A 15,716-nucleotide genomic window follows, 5' to 3' on the forward strand; every position below is an offset into this window, starting at 1 on the left:
GAGCTACATATGATTTTGGCGCTAGAAGATATTAGATCTATAATAAGGTGTAGGTTTGTTGAAGTTTTAGTTTTTGGGTCTTAAAACTAATGTTAACATACAACATCCATTTGAGGTATTTTATTTTTCTCTTTGATTTTACATATAAGCTTTGTCTATAAATCATGCAAGTAAGGTGCTTTAAAATTCTTTCAATGGCAGCCAAATTTGTATTCAACTTGGAAAGAACCCAACTTTTTATGCAAGGACAAAGCATATTGAAGTTCATTATCATTTTGGTCATGACAAGGTTCAAGCAAAAGAAGTAAAACTTGCTAATTGCTCTACATAAGAACAAGTTACAAATATTCTCACAAAGCCCCTTAGAAAACTTAAGTTTGAGTATCTCAAAGATATGGTGGATGTATAGAAAAAAAAAAGTTGATCATTAAGGGAAAGATTGGAAAGGCAATGTTCACTTATTTAGCATGTGGCAAGCAAAACCGTGTTAACTGGATTGGTTAACAAACATGGTCATAACACTACCCCATCAATGGGATGTAGTTCTTTGCGCTGTGCTTTATATTTTCAACAATGCTACAAGAATAAGATTAAGTGCTTCAGTCAAGGTCACAAATGCTTTGAACCGAACATTGTACAAGAACAACTCCATTCTGTGCTTCAGTCAAGGTCACAAATGCTTTGAACCAAACATTGTACAAGAACAACTCCATTCTGTGTGGCACTTATCGAGTGAAGTTGCAAATCAAAAATTCCATGGTAAGGAAGATCGGTTGTAGACTAATGTTCATATATGGTAATTATAAAAATGGATAGAGAATATGAATAGTTATGGTTAGTCCAAAGCTCAACACATTTGACATTCCTCTTGAGGATGATTTAAGCCAAACTCAATCATTATATTTGGTACATACACTACGCACACTCAATACACAATTGATGAGTCAAATTTATGCTTTTCTTTTCATGAGTGAAATTTAGCTTGTTATGATAATGTTTATTTGATGAGCTCCAATTCACTCTCATGGCACTTACCATTAATTCTAAATATTTACGTGCTTTTTACTAGGTTTTTCTTAGCCTATACATCTTTTGTGTTTAGTTATGCTATGGTCCATCAAATTTAACACATGAAATTGTCATTCAACTAACCTAGTATGTAATGTAGCTATTGTGTTTCACTCATTTGCACTAATCAAATTTCACAAAAGTATAATTTTTTTTTTGGGGGGGCCGGGGGAGGGGGGGGAGGTAAGGAAGATTGGTTGTAGACTAATGTTCATATATGGTAAATGGATAGAGAATATGAATAGTTATGGTGGTTAGTCAAAAGCTCAAGACAGAATCATTATATTTAGTACATACACTACGCACACTCAATACACAATCAATGAGTTCAGTTTATGCTCTTCTTTTCATGAGTGAAATTTAGCTTGTTATGATGATGTTTATTTGATGAGCTCCAATTCACTCTCATGGCACTTACCATTAATTCTAAATATTTACTTGCTCTTTACTAGGTTTTTCTTAGCCTATACATCTTTTATGTGTTTAGTTATGGTGTACTAACCTAGTATGTAATGTAGCTATTGTGTTTCACTCATTTGCACTAATCAAATTTCACAAAAAGTACTTTTTTTGGGGGGGGGATCTTTTGTGCTTGTGTGCGTGTGCTTCTGTGCCGCCATCAACGACTAGCAAGTTTTGAACCCAACACCTTTGGCTTGGGACTTCAACACCTCACCACTAGGCTGTATCTTCATTGGGAAAGTAAAATTCTATTGTAATCTTGATAATCCTATGGCAATGAGCAATAAGTACAACATTTATATGCACGCTTATTCTTTAACTCACATTAACAATGACTTTAATGATAGTAATAAATTCTTTCCAACCATGACTTTGACTCAATCTGCTATTATACTCTAGAGGAGTCAACTCCTTCAAAAAAGTCAACAATATATTGAGACTCAAGTGCTTTAAGCCCTTAACAACCTTAGCATAAATCTAGGTGCACCTCAGCAATTGTTAATGTTCAAAGCTTATGAACATTGTCACTTAAGTGCTTCAATAAATTTTCATGACCAGCAATCCCTCTTTAGATATGGATGTAACTTGATCTCTAAAATTCTTTGAGCCACAAATTCTGGACAGGTCATGAATGTCTGTCTCATGGCTAAAAATGAATACATTGATAATAAAAGTCATTAAAGTATCTTATGGCTAAAAATGCAGACATTGATGATAAATTGCATGTGTGCCATCAATCCCAAGATGATGCAATGATGCAACATTTACACAAGCTTCTTTAGGCCATTCTATGTCACACATGCATTAACATAGCTATCGTTGTTCACTTAAGTCAAACAGGATATCTAGCAGGTAGGAATGTTCCAAACACTCCTATGGCGCCCAGGCAACCTACACAAGCAGCTGTGCCTCAAAGCCAGGGGGCACCAGCTCACATACCTACAACAGCTCCATCCTACACTGTGCATATCAATCGGCAACATCCATAGCATGAGTTACAATGAGAGAGAGACATGGGACAATCAGATAGCCCTGAACAATGGTATAATACGATGGGAGGCATGCTAATCTCCATACGGTAAGGTACAATAATCATGTTTGTTAAAACAACAATCAAATGAAAAGTATCTCTGCAAGGTCCTCAAAGGACCCGCTCTAATGTTGATGTAGAATGGCAGCAGGTGGTGGAGGTTCACCAAAAAGTGGTCAACTGCCAATCATTAAGGTGAGCAGAATCCATTGTAGCCTTATGAGGGTATATAAGATAACACCCCAAATAAATTAAAGGAATGAGTGCTTTTTTAACGCACACCCTCATATCTGGATCTCAACACCCCCCCCCCCCCCCCCCCCCCCCCCCCAAAAAAAAAAAAAGGTTGATTGAAAATATGTCAGAACATTTTACTTAAATAAAAAAATGAATAAAACAATTGACTTTGAATAAATAATAAATAAAAGAAATCACTGCAGCTTGGTTGAGAGCCTTTGCAATAACTAATGACACCAAAAGCATATAGCTGATGCTTCAAAACCTGTTTGGCCTCCATAACTTTCCCCATTCCACTGCCCTCTGAATAATGGAGTGCCGAAAGCGTAATCTTTTCCATTTACTATGTTTTAAATGTGGGAATAGACTAAGAACATGCTCTTCCATAAAGTCATGCCGTGTTAATATGCCAACAATAGGTGATCCCTGCATACACAAGAGCAAAAGTGATTAGACTTTGCAGGGTAAGAAGAAAGGCTAGTTACACATAAAGGCCACACCCGTGGGAGGGACCCATCATGACTGCCTGTGAAGCTCGATTGGGCAGTCTTGCCTTTCCTATGGGTGTTGAGGAATCCACCTGTATTCAGTATTTGGAGGGTGTGTAAAGAAAAAAATCAAAGGTGACTTACATTTTGAACTTTGGGTACAACGCAGAGGTGTCGCAAACCCAGCCGACGAAATAGGGTGAAAGCCTTTGCCAAGGACATCGAATCCACTACTGTATAAGGTGAAGTATTCGTAAATGGATGAAGGTCAACATTCATTTCTTGCTCACTGGAACTCAGTTTTATATCATCAATAGTCACTCCCTTTCCTGATCCTGGCTTGTTAAAATCTGACGATCGGAATGACTTGTGAGTGCCAAAGTCATTTTCTGTAGCCTTGGATGGAAGAAAATCTTTGCCTTTCAACAAGACCAACAAATGTGATCTCAAAATGAGGCCATAGAGAATGGGTGTTTTGGATGACACATCATTGTCTACTACAGGAAAAGCATTATGATTGGTTCTCTGCAAGACATTTATGATGTTTTTTACTGTTTCAACTGCACTTAAGGTGACAAGTGGACCGCTGCACACATCAAACGCTGGCAAATGCTTCATGTATGGTTCAGGATGCTCTTCAAGAAAGGGCAATCCTTTGATATGAACTATCTGATCATACACACTGTGGTTGAATAGGTCCCCAATTGTCTTGGAGATTAAAAGAACAAGCATAGTCAAGGGAAGCATAAAAAGGTTGTTTGTGAGCTCAAGAAGGATCACACATATCGATACAGTCATTCTCATGGAGCCTCCCAGAAATGAGGCAGCACCCAATATGGCATATAGACCTTCATCTAGCTCTGAAAGCCCATCACTCAAAGACCTCATAACCATGCCTGTCATACGACCATATGTAGCTCCAGTGATGATTACAGGTATGAATAGTCCAGATGGAACTGGGGTTCCATACGTCACAAGGGCAAGCATATAGCTTGAAGTTAAATATATAGCCAAAGATCCGTATTGGAACTCATTAGTCGTGCCCACACTGAACAGGTTCCTCACAACATCATCATTGATGTTGAAAAATAGGCTGGCCAGGTCATTGTATTGGCCATCTGGACATGTGAACTGTTTGAAGTTTCCAGAGCTTCCTGTGGTGGGGCACTGCTCATCAATGTCGGTTGGGCATGGGGTGCAAGCACCCAGCCATGGAAGCCCAATAATGCATGCAGATGTGATGAGTGAAATGAGAACAGCATGAATGATCTTTACCATCGGTCCATGTCTGCAAAGACGTGACAGGTTAAAGGTTATTATCCCCTTAGTGTTTAAAAATAGCAAATGCTTACAAAAAATCACATACTTGTTATGCCAGAGAGAATAGAATTCTACAATCCTGCCATTGATGTATGTGAAAAGGCTTCCCAAAAATCCACCAACAAATCCTAAAATCACCACAGGCACAAGCTCTACAAGCCCAAACTCGACAGAAACATTTCCAATGTTGTACATGATCAAGCCACCACTGCCAAACAAACCACAGTTGTCATCCCCACAATAACTAATGGCTGTTTGCAGCACAACAGCAACCATTGCAGTGGTGAAAAATGCCCTCCATAAAAGTGAGCTACGCCACCTGCAAAAAACAATCGCCAGTCAAGCATTGGTCTGCCTTGAAGTGCAAGCTTTCCTCAGTGCTACTTTTAGTGCTTTTGGTACTATAGTGCAAGCTTTCCTCAGTGCTACTTTTAGTGCTTTTGGTACTACAGCACCAAATGCTTCAGCAAACATTTTTAATATATACCATGATGCCACTTCTTCCAATGCAAACAAAACACCACCCACAGGTGCCCTGAAAGCTGCAGCCACTCCAGCAGCAGCTCCACATGTGACAAGATCCCGCCTATCTCTATCATTCTTGAAGTAGCGTAGCCACCTCCATGATACATGGTAGCGCTTGGAACCACCCTGACTTAGCAGTGCAGCAATGCAAGCCCCTGTGTGGACCAAGGGTCCTTCCTTGCCAACATCAAGGCCCCCTGCCACCGAACCTATGCTCCCAAACACCTGCACACATATTAAGTTGCAAACTTTATGAAAACCACCAGGCAGAAACCATCTTACAGATTACTGTGTCCATGAAAGAGACAAAGGTCTATATTTGCGTTCTTACCCACCATCAAAGGAACCGTGGATCCATCTTCTCACCTCAAATTTCCAAATTTCACCATAGGCGCTAGACTAAAACGCAATTAATACCTTTGAAAATCGTCATTTTCCTGTCCAAGGCATATACACAAAATGGATGTTGAAAAAACATGAAGCGGAAAGCTTATATTGTAACAATCTGATCGTAGCTCCCCATAGGTCCTGACCTGCGCACCTCTCCACCTGCCTGCTACCTTCTCCTCCTGGCTGCCACTCTTCCCCTTCTCCTCCTGCCCACGCCATTCCCCCTCATTTCTGCGCATCTCCCTCCTGCCCACCATTCACCCCTTTACCTTCTTATCTGTGCATATCCCTCCTGCCCGCCATTCTCCTCTCCCCCATCCTCTCTGTTTGCCGCCGCCTTCTCTGCCTCTCCGCCTTCTTCTCCCCTCACCTGGGCAGATAAGCCCCTCCTCCTACCTGTCCCGCCGCCTGCATCAACATATGGAAAAATTTCTATTGTATTCAAGTAGGCCACCCGTCCTTTGATTGGCATTATAGCCTCTGCCCAAGCCAATCATCTTCCACCCCACCGGCTGGGAGAACAATCCATTTGTCCGAAGCAGATTTGATAAAGAAGTCAATACAAAACTGAATTGGAAAGGTTTTCTGTCAAATCCCCATAGGATCACCTCGTGGAACGCTCCTGGTACAAGACTCCAAACATGCAGGCCTGACTCACCTCCCAACCTTGATAGCCGTGGGCAAGCCCACAAGTCTTGGCTGTCCCCACCGAGCCATGAGCTGAGCTAACTAGATGGACGTACCGACCAATCTCTACCTCGTGACGTCCCATACCGCCACGAAGCTACCCTCGCGGGCCTCGAGACTACTGCCGGCCTCGGCTGCATGAAGCAGGTGCACTTCTGCACTAGATCCAGGCTCCTAACCATAGAGCTCTCACAAAGACACGCGAGACTCTATGTGACTAATGCCTAACCTTGGCCACCCTTTTATAGGCTCTTGGCTGGTCATCGGGCGTCCACACTTGGGTGCCCGCCCGTCCATACTTGGGTGCCCGTCCATTAGTCTATCCCTAACTCAATTCGTCAATCAGCCTGCCTAGCTCCAAGCTTTCCCAACCTCGAAGCTAGTCTTGTGTGTGTGTAGCACACAGTAGATACACACTGTGCACATGACATACTCCCCTTCCTCTAAGAGCTCACTCTTGAGCTCACTAAAAAGCCAGGGTAATCTCTCTGAAGAGTAGTCAATGTCTCCCATGTAGCATCCTCCTCAACACGATCCTTCCACTTGATCTTGTATTCCGTGATAAGCGTATTACGCAATCTTCTTTCACGAAATCCAAGAATCTTTTCAGGTTCGTGTGGAACAAATGTCATGTCCTCGATATCTATGATTTCTTGAGGAGTAACTAACTGGTCTGTTCCACCCAGTACTTCCTTAAGTCTACTGACATGAAATACAGGATGAACTTTCACATGAGAAGGCAAATCCAATTCATATGCGACTGAACCAATCCGTCGTGTAATACGAAATGGTCCACAGTATCTAGGAGATAATTTCGGAGATCGACCTGTCTATAAAGTCTCGGAATCTTTCGGAACTCGCAAATACACCATCGTTCCTTCAGAGAACTCTTTGGATGAACGATGTCTATTAGAATAAAATCTGTCTCGGTCTTAAGCACTTCTAATAGATTCCTTCGCAACTTGTAACATTTCTTACATATCTTGCAAAAAATTACGTGCTGCATCATGCTGAAGTCCTGAGAATCCCACTGTAACAGGTGATCTAGGTTGAAAACCATACATAAGCATGAAAGAACTAAAATCTATACTCGTATGCTTAGTACTGTTATATGCAAATTCTAACATAGGAAGATAATCCTCCCATGAACTTTGCCTTTTGGATACATATGCTCGAAGCATATCCTCATAAATCTGATTCACTCTTTCAGTATGGCTATTAGATTGAGGATGATCTGAGGAACTCAAATTCAAAGTTGTTTCCAACTTCTCAAAAACAAGTTTTCAAAAATCACTCGTAAACTAGAGTCCCTATCACTGACTATGTCCTGTGGTAATCCGTACAGTCTAAACAATTGCTCGATAAACTGCCTTGCTAATTACGTAGCTGTAATGGTCTTTCGGGTCGGTAAAAATCTAGCCATTTTTGTCAAGCGATCTACCACAACCCAAATAGAATCGTGGCCTTGATGTGTTCTTGGCAATCCAGTAATAAAATCCATGGAAATACTTTTTCATTTATTACCTGGGATTTGCAAAGGATGCAACAACCCAGCCTGTCTAAAGCGTTCAGCTTTATTTGCTTGACAAACTTGACACTTGAGAACATAATCTTCTACATACCCTTGCATCTTTGGCCAATAAAAAGTGTGTTTCACTAACGATAATGTACTGTGTACCCCAGGATATCCAGCAGAAGGGGCGTCGTGACACTCCTTAAGAATCTTGAACCTAATGTCCGAGATCTATGGTACACAAATTTTGTCATTACGGAATAGTAAACCATTCCGAATCATCCACTGACCTCCTGCAGCCTGAATGGTAGGCTGCTCAGTCATTGAGTCTTGGTCAATCAATGAGCTCTCGTCCTGGATCTTCTACCAAAATGGACCAAAATAACTATCTGTCCTGCAAAGCTCTCTCAATGACTGAAATAAGTCAGTCAGAAATCTCGATGAATGACAAAGTATTCACCTCTCTAATTCAACTAAGCGCATCTGCAACACTATTCATGGACCCTTTTCTATAACGAATCTCAAAATCAAAATCTTGCATTAATCAGCCCATCCAGCTTTTCTTCCTCTCAAATCATCCGTGTTACACACATACTTGATTGACTGATGATCAGTCAATACCACAAACTTGGAGCCATATAAATAATGTCTCCAAACCTTGAGAGCGTGAATCACAGCATAAAGCTCCTTCTCAAGGGTTGGCCAACGAGATTGAGTGTCGTCTAGCTTTTTACTTTCAAACGCAACAGGTCTACCATCTTGAAATAGAGCAGCCCCGATGGCATAGTCACTGGCATAAGTTTCAAGAACATAAGGCCGACTAGGATCGGGTAATGCTAAGATAGGTTCTTCCTTAGACTTTATCTTTCAAACATCTGAAAGTCATATCCAGATCGTTATTCCAAGTGATAGGCTGATTTGACTTACGTCCACGACCTTTCAACAAGTCGGTCATCGATAGTGTGAGCTGAGAGTACTCTCGCACACATTTCCGAAGAAAAACAACAAAACTGAGAAAAGAACGAAGTTCTTTCACTGTTCGCAGTATAGGCCAGGCCAGAACCTTCTGAACTCGGTCATAGTCAATGCTCAATCCATCTCTAGTGATCTTGTGTCCCAAGTAAATGATGTCTGTCATGAAAAACTCACATTTACTTAATTTAGCATATAGTCGATTCTGTCTTAAAATAGTTAAAACAATCGTGAGGTGTCTAACGTAATCCTCAAGAGTACGACTATATATCAAAATATCATCCAAGAACACAATCACAAATTTTCCCAAATGTTCACGAAAAAGATCATTCATCATCTGCTGCTGCTGCTGCTAAAAAGTGGCTGGAGTATTGGTTAACCCAAAAGATAATACGAGAAACTCATAATGGCCATACCTAGTCCTAAAGACGATTCTTTCGACATGCCTTTCATAAATACGTATTTGGTGATAGCCAGTACGTAAATCTATCTTCGTGAAATATTTCGCTCCTCCTAACCGGTCAATCAGGTCATCTGATATAGGGAGAGGATAACGGTTCTTAATTGTCAGCTTATTCAATATTCTGTAACCTATACACATTCTCCAGGTGTTGTCCTTCTTTCTCCTAAGCAACACACGTGCACCCCAAGGTAATTTACTTGGACGGATATAACCTATCCTCAAATAATCTTCGAGTTGTTTGGCCAACTCATCTTTCTCAGCTTGACTCATCCTGTATGGTGAAATACTAACATGGTGAGCACCAGGGATCAGGTCAATACGATAATCTACTGCTCTTTTAGGTGGTAAGCCCGATGGCAGTTCCTCAGGAAAAACATCTTGAAATGAATCAAGTATCTTCTGTAATTCTTTGCTTTCAAACACACTTAATTCATTGACATCCATAGAAGGTATGAGAAATGAAGAAAGTGGAATCAATACACAATGGAAAGCAGTATACAAAGAAGAATCCATTATATTACCAAAATCAACTGTATTTACAAAAGGTTCCTGAGAGGGATGTATACAATCACCTAAGATACTATACTGGGTGTTCCTATGTTCAAAAGAAAAATTATGACTAGACCAATCCATCTAGACTTGAAGAGTCTTAAACCACTTAATCCCTAATAACAAGTCTACATGTTCTAGATGCATAATATAGCATTCCAGAGTATCTTTGTAGTCCTGAATCCGGATCAGTAGCGTCTCCACCTTTCGATCCATACTTGCCGACCCGCAGGTAGGCGTACCTCATAGGTATGATCGCTGGGCGTTGTATCAAGACCCAATTTCTGCACAAGTTTATAATTAACAAAGTTGTGTGAGCTGCTAGGGTCTAGAAGAATGTGGATTCGATGACCATTCGCTTCTCCATAAACTAGGAGAAGATCATGCAAGCCAAAAACTTTAGAGTTGAACAGACAATCAGAACATGTACTAGGGCGAGAAAGTACAGTAACTGACGTACCTGTCAAAGACAACTGGTTAGCTGCCTTTGGCTTGGATTTCTATCCGGAGGGACTTGGTGCCCGAGGGGTATGCTAGATCGTCCCAAATATATTGCATCTATATGGGGAGGAAGTGCTAGGAGAGGCAAGGCATGGACCCATGGTAGGTATCCTAGAAAATGCACTCACACACCGGGTAGGCACGTAGGCCGTTCTCGGTTGCGGTGGGGTTGCGTGGGTGCCAAGTGCCCCGGGAGATGCCCTCCCCACCTTTACGGAGTCGGGGACTGAAAACGCCGACGGAACCGAAAACGGTGGAAAAACGGCGGACCGTGCCGTGCTGACGGGCCGAGATGAGGCCGGGCCGGCGGATCATGGATGGAAGGCAAGACCCGAGACAAGGCCGAGGGAGCCAAGCCGAGCATGAACGCAAGTGACCGGTGAGACCCGCAAGGAAAACGCGCGAGACGCGCTCGACGGGCCGATGGAGCCACGTCATGAAGCATGGACCGTGGAAGGCTGCGTGCGGCAAAGGCATGGTGGGCTCGTTTCCGGGCTCGTGGGTCTTGCGTTGGTCTTTGCATCCTTTTGCTTCGGGCACTCGTTACACATGTGTCCTTCTTCTTCGCAGGTGAAGCAACGTCCCTCCTTGAGCTTCAAAGCCTTAAGGAGACGTTTCTTCTTCGATGGTATTGAAGTTGAATTCTTCGAAGGTTGGTCTGAAGACTTTCCTTCAGTCATTCTAGCCATTGGTGTGGAGAACTTCCTTTTGTGCTTGTTCCCCTGCTCGGTAACGGGTTTAGACTTGGAAGAGACCATTGTATCATCATAGATACGAGCGGAGTGAATGGCTTCGTCCAAAATTTTGCATTTGTTGTTTTTAACTTGTAAACGGTATGAGTCGGGTAAACCGGCTACGAAGAAACCCAAAAGCGTTGTGGGATCCATCTTCGTAGCTTTCATCTGCAAGTCCCTAAATTTCTGGAGATAGACCTCATAAGTGAGGTTCTGCAAAGTCATGGCATACACATCCAGCCTTCTTCTTTGCAAAGCGACAACCCATAACAAGACCAAAATCCCCATCATCACGGACTTCTACGATGAAAAAGCAACATACTGAATCTGAAAAACAGCAATATGCACAGAAAAAACAGCAAGCTTCTCAAACTCATACCTTTCTTTCGACCTCATTTCTCTACCTATTGACTTGCTCGTTCATGAGGCTTACTCTGATACCACTGTCAAATCCCCATAGGATCACCTCGTGGAACGCTCCTGGTACAAGACTCAACCTGCAAACAAACGAAACAAACATGACGAGGATGCAAGCCTGACTCACCTCCCAACCTTGACAGCCGTGGGCAAGCCCACAAGTCTTGGCTGTCCCCACCGAGCCACAAGCTGAGCTAACTAGATGGACGTACCGACCAATCTCTACCTCGTCCCATACCGCCACGAAGCTACCCTCGCGGGCCTCGAGACTGCTGCCGGCCTCGGCTGCATGAATCAGGTGCATGTCTACACTAGATCCAGGCTCCTGACCATAGAGCTCTCACAAAGACACGTGAGACTCTATATGACTAATGACTAACCTTGGCCACCCTTTTAAAGGCTCTTGGCCGGTCATCGGGCATCCACACTTGGGTTCCCGCCCGTCCATACTTGGGTGCCCACCCATTAGTCTATCCCTAACTCAACTCGTCAATCAACCTGCCTAGCTCCAAGCTTCCCCAACCTCGAAGCTAGTCTTGTGTGCGTGTAGCACACGGTAGATACAAACTGTGCACATGACATTTTCGGGTCTCATCCTTCCTGCTCTTAGGCTAGGGATTGGATCTTGGCAACACTCCTCACAAAGTTTGCCTCGAACTTTACTGATGCTTGCTAGCTTGGAAGGGGCTTCTTGGGCGTACATAGGTGGAGTGTGGTCCACTAACGAGAAAAACACACCAATGCTCGACGCGGTGCAATACTCTCTCACGCTAGGGCAGCAAAGGAACAAGAACCCATCCAAGGGGGTCACAGTCTCTAGGTCAAAATCCCTAGACTACCCCGTAGCCCTTGGGCTAAGGCTTCCGTGGACCATGTCCCAAGCCTAGGCACAGGACTCCTGCCATGCATCCAAATACAATGGGAGGATACAAAACAATACGGTCATCCACACAATACGCTCACTCCACTTATGACTTATAGACCTTAACCCAAGTAGTCACAGCTTGCTGCACTAATCCTCAGGGTCCCCCAACCCCAAATTAGGCCCCACTAATCATGTGGTTAGCATCAGGCACGTAACAGATGGTATCACTATAGGACCAGACATTGTCACCATGTCGCATCACATGGATACTTTTGCTTTTAGGTAGTTTCACACAGTTTTTTTCTTTTCCATGGTCCAATATTTATCATGGATACATTGTACTACCTTTTCGGTCTCATAGACCATCTGGATCTTTGGAAGTCGTTGATCTCTCCCTCTCTCTCTCTCTCTCTCTCTTTCTCTCTCTCTCCAACAATACCAAGGCAAGTAATCTGCCACAGCCACATAAAGAGCTCTTCTTCAAGATCTCCCATTAAACAGAGCATAGTTTTCTCTTGTTCTCATCAAGGACAGGAGCCTATCCTGAAATCGAAAGAATCCAAAGTTTTTAACTTGTCCTAGCTGCAAGAACAAGCTTGTAACTTGCTTTCAACAGAGAATCTAGATGCAAGCATGTATCTTGCACTCATCAGAGATGCCAGCGTGTATCTTGTTCCTCCCTGCAAGAGCCAAACCTCTATGAAAATAAACCTCTCTTGAACCATATCTGCACACACCCAAGGAGACATGTCCTACTTGATGACATTCCCCCAGCTTCTAATCTTCCAAGCATACTACAAGACTCCTTGAAGTGGTCTTCAATTACGCACCAAGCATCTATAGATGGGTTGCTCTTGACCTTCATAAAAAACTTAAAATCAGACTTCCCATCCCTCTTTCTTCTCACTCTCTGAGGAAAATAATTCGCTCTAGTTGTTCCTTCTCTTCCACCTCTCAAGGGATCTTCGGCAATTCCCTATCGCTTTCTAAAGAGGCTACATGAAAGGCATTGTGAATCCTCCAATGCTCAAGTAGATGTAAGACCTTTGATCTTCTCAATGATCTTAATAGGCCCATAATGCCTCCTGGATAACACTGTCTCTTTGCCAAAACGCTTTCTCAGCCTGGCTGTTTCAAGCTTAAGGAACTAATCAACCTCCTTATACTCGTCTGCAAATTTCATACACTTTTCTTGAGACAACTGTCCGCACATGTGAGAAATCCATACCATAACCATCCTCTCCTTTATCAGCTTCAACAATACATGATGCTTGAACACTTGTGCCATAAAGATATGCACAATATGCTATGCTCTGGACCATCACTTACATTATTCTTAGACAAACGCTTATGCTTGGACTAACTTTCCCCAAAGATCTTGGCCAAATCCAAATCCTTATTCATAACCCTTACTAGAAGAAAGGTTTACTCATATGTCATTCATCCAACCCTCCCAACTGATTAAATCCTCAGAAAACCAATCATCCAAATTATGTAAAAGACAAGTTATGAAAGAACCCACAAAAGCCACAAAGAGGTAGAGCAGAGGAGGAGGGGAAGGCGGGGGTAGGAGGAGATGGCATGAAATTTTAGTCCAAACGGACAAGTCAAAAAGGATGCACAAACCTACAATGGCATACCTTCACAATAAGAGTTTTTGGAGCAAGTATGTTGGGTGCGTCAATGCCATTGAGATAAGCTTTCACTTCAGGAATTCCAGAGCCAGCTGCAGCAGGACCAATATAGGCACATAGCAGAGCTGAAGATAGCACCAGTACAAGATTGCTTCCAACTAAGATGGCAAAGGCCATACCTACCCTGCAAATAAACTGTCTAAGCATCAAATGTTATAATATGTGCAATCACCATACAAATGGTTTTACCAAGATTGCATGTCAGCAAAGAAGATCCTTGAATAACATGCAATTATGGGACATTGGCCTGTTAATCTAAGAAAGACATGTAATATGCAAAGCTCCAATATTGAGTTTAACATGCAGGCATGCCCCGCCCCCCCCCCCCCCCCCCCCCCCCCCAATAAAAAAGATATAAAAAAATGGTGAGCTAAATCCATAAATCCAATCAAGCCCTCCTTATAAAATTACCTGGATCTTTGATGCACGTGATGCATGCACTAATATTACCCTGTGATTGCTAGCAGGTTCTTTGACAAAGGAATGAAAAAAGCACCTGTTGTTTTGGATATACAGAGCCACTCTTAAAAGCTTGAATCCTGCAATGTTTTCTACAGCCAGATTGATGGCAAAGCCAATGATGCCAGTCAGCAAACCCACCAGGCATGCTAGCATCCATTTGAGTACTATGTACTGCAAAATCTGCGCTCTGGTCCGTGATCGCCAGTCCTGCTTGAAGACATCATTTTCCACAATTCTGGAATGGAAGAAACATAATGGTTAAATCAAGCAAACAAAGCAATGTTCTTTTTACATGAACAGAATGTTGGCTCTTAGGGCATTCTTAGATTCGATCGAGCTTGTTCACTCAGTAAATTGAGTGTCTTACACAGTGCTATGGCCTTCTAAGACATGGTTAGGGTTCTTTACCAATTCTTAATCAGATCAATAGGGTTTCTTACAATGGATTAGTGTAATTAGGGATGTCTTACACAGAGTTAGGGTTTCTTACACCGAATTAGGCTTTCTTACATAGAATTAGGAGTTAGGGTTTTACTCACTCGTAATCGAGGCTCTCTACAGGAGCATATTTGGCGCCGATGATAGCGAGCTGAGAGGTGCCGCGGGTGAGGTGCTTCTGCTGCAGGCGAGGGGAGAGGAGAGGGAGGGTTTTGTCGAGGTCGCCTGTGTTGGAAGGGAGGGCAACATTATCATTATCGGTGAGGGGGGGCTGCATGTCAAGGGGCGAGAGGTCGAGGAGGTCCTGCGCTTGCTCGACAAGCTCTTGGCGAAGCTCGTGAGGTTCGTCCATAATCAACAAGCAGGGAGACGAAAAATAAGCACAAGGGATTGTTCAGGAAGCCATAGCCACAGCCACTCCGGAATGTCAAGAAGGGCAACGACACAGGGCGCTCCATCACCTTTTAATCAGCTCTCGACACAGCTCGAAAGTTCGAAACCTTTTCCCTTTTTATTTTTTAAAATTGAAATTTTTTGCCTCTGCACGGATTGAAGCTCTTAAGGGAGTGGGGACACTAGCCCAAACTGTAGAGGAGAGCCCACTTGATTCATAATGTGTCATTTAGTCGAGTACTCACCCCACTTGAAATTTTTTGCCTCTGCACGGATTGAAGCTCTTAAGGGAGTGGGGACACTAGCCCAAACTGTAGAGGAGAGCCCACTTGATTCATAATGTGTCATTTAGTCGAGTACTCACCCCACATCCTTTAAAGTTTTACCTCTAAGAGCTTGTTCTTGGAGTAGGCACCATAGCCCAACTGTAGAGAAGAGGGCTCTACCCCCACGAGACCGGGGCCTGCCTACACTCACAAGAGTTCGAAACTCGTCCCTCTACTCCACA

General features: G+C 43.0%; 1 protein-coding gene across 2 annotated transcripts; it reads right to left on the minus strand.

Moving 5' to 3' along the window:
• Nucleotides 1–2,570: 2,570 nt before the first annotated feature.
• On the minus strand, nucleotides 2,571–15,293 carry LOC147616425 (putative chloride channel-like protein CLC-g). 2 transcript variants are annotated; one of them, XM_086777508.1, is made up of 8 exons: nucleotides 14,917–15,293; nucleotides 14,412–14,612; nucleotides 13,862–14,039; nucleotides 5,093–5,355; nucleotides 4,652–4,924; nucleotides 3,430–4,573; nucleotides 3,063–3,223; nucleotides 2,571–2,850 (listed from the first exon to the last, which is right to left on the minus strand). In XM_086777508.1, exons 1-8 carry the CDS (start codon nucleotides 15,165–15,167, stop codon nucleotides 2,832–2,834), a joined length of 2,490 nt encoding a protein of 829 aa, XP_086633634.1. In that variant the 5' UTR covers nucleotides 15,168–15,293; the 3' UTR covers nucleotides 2,571–2,831. The 2 variants fall into 2 exon arrangements, with proteins under 2 accessions (XP_086633634.1, XP_086633635.1); XM_086777509.1 differs by lacking the exon at nucleotides 2,571–2,850 and having other exon boundaries at nucleotides 2,907–3,223.
• Between the last annotated feature and the right edge of the window lie 423 nt (nucleotides 15,294–15,716).

This window comes from Cibotium barometz, chromosome 38 (assembly GCF_041138505.1).
Source record: "Cibotium barometz isolate CiBa-2024 chromosome 38, ASM4113850v1, whole genome shotgun sequence".
NCBI classification, from domain to species: domain Eukaryota; kingdom Viridiplantae; phylum Streptophyta; class Polypodiopsida; order Cyatheales; family Cibotiaceae; genus Cibotium; species Cibotium barometz.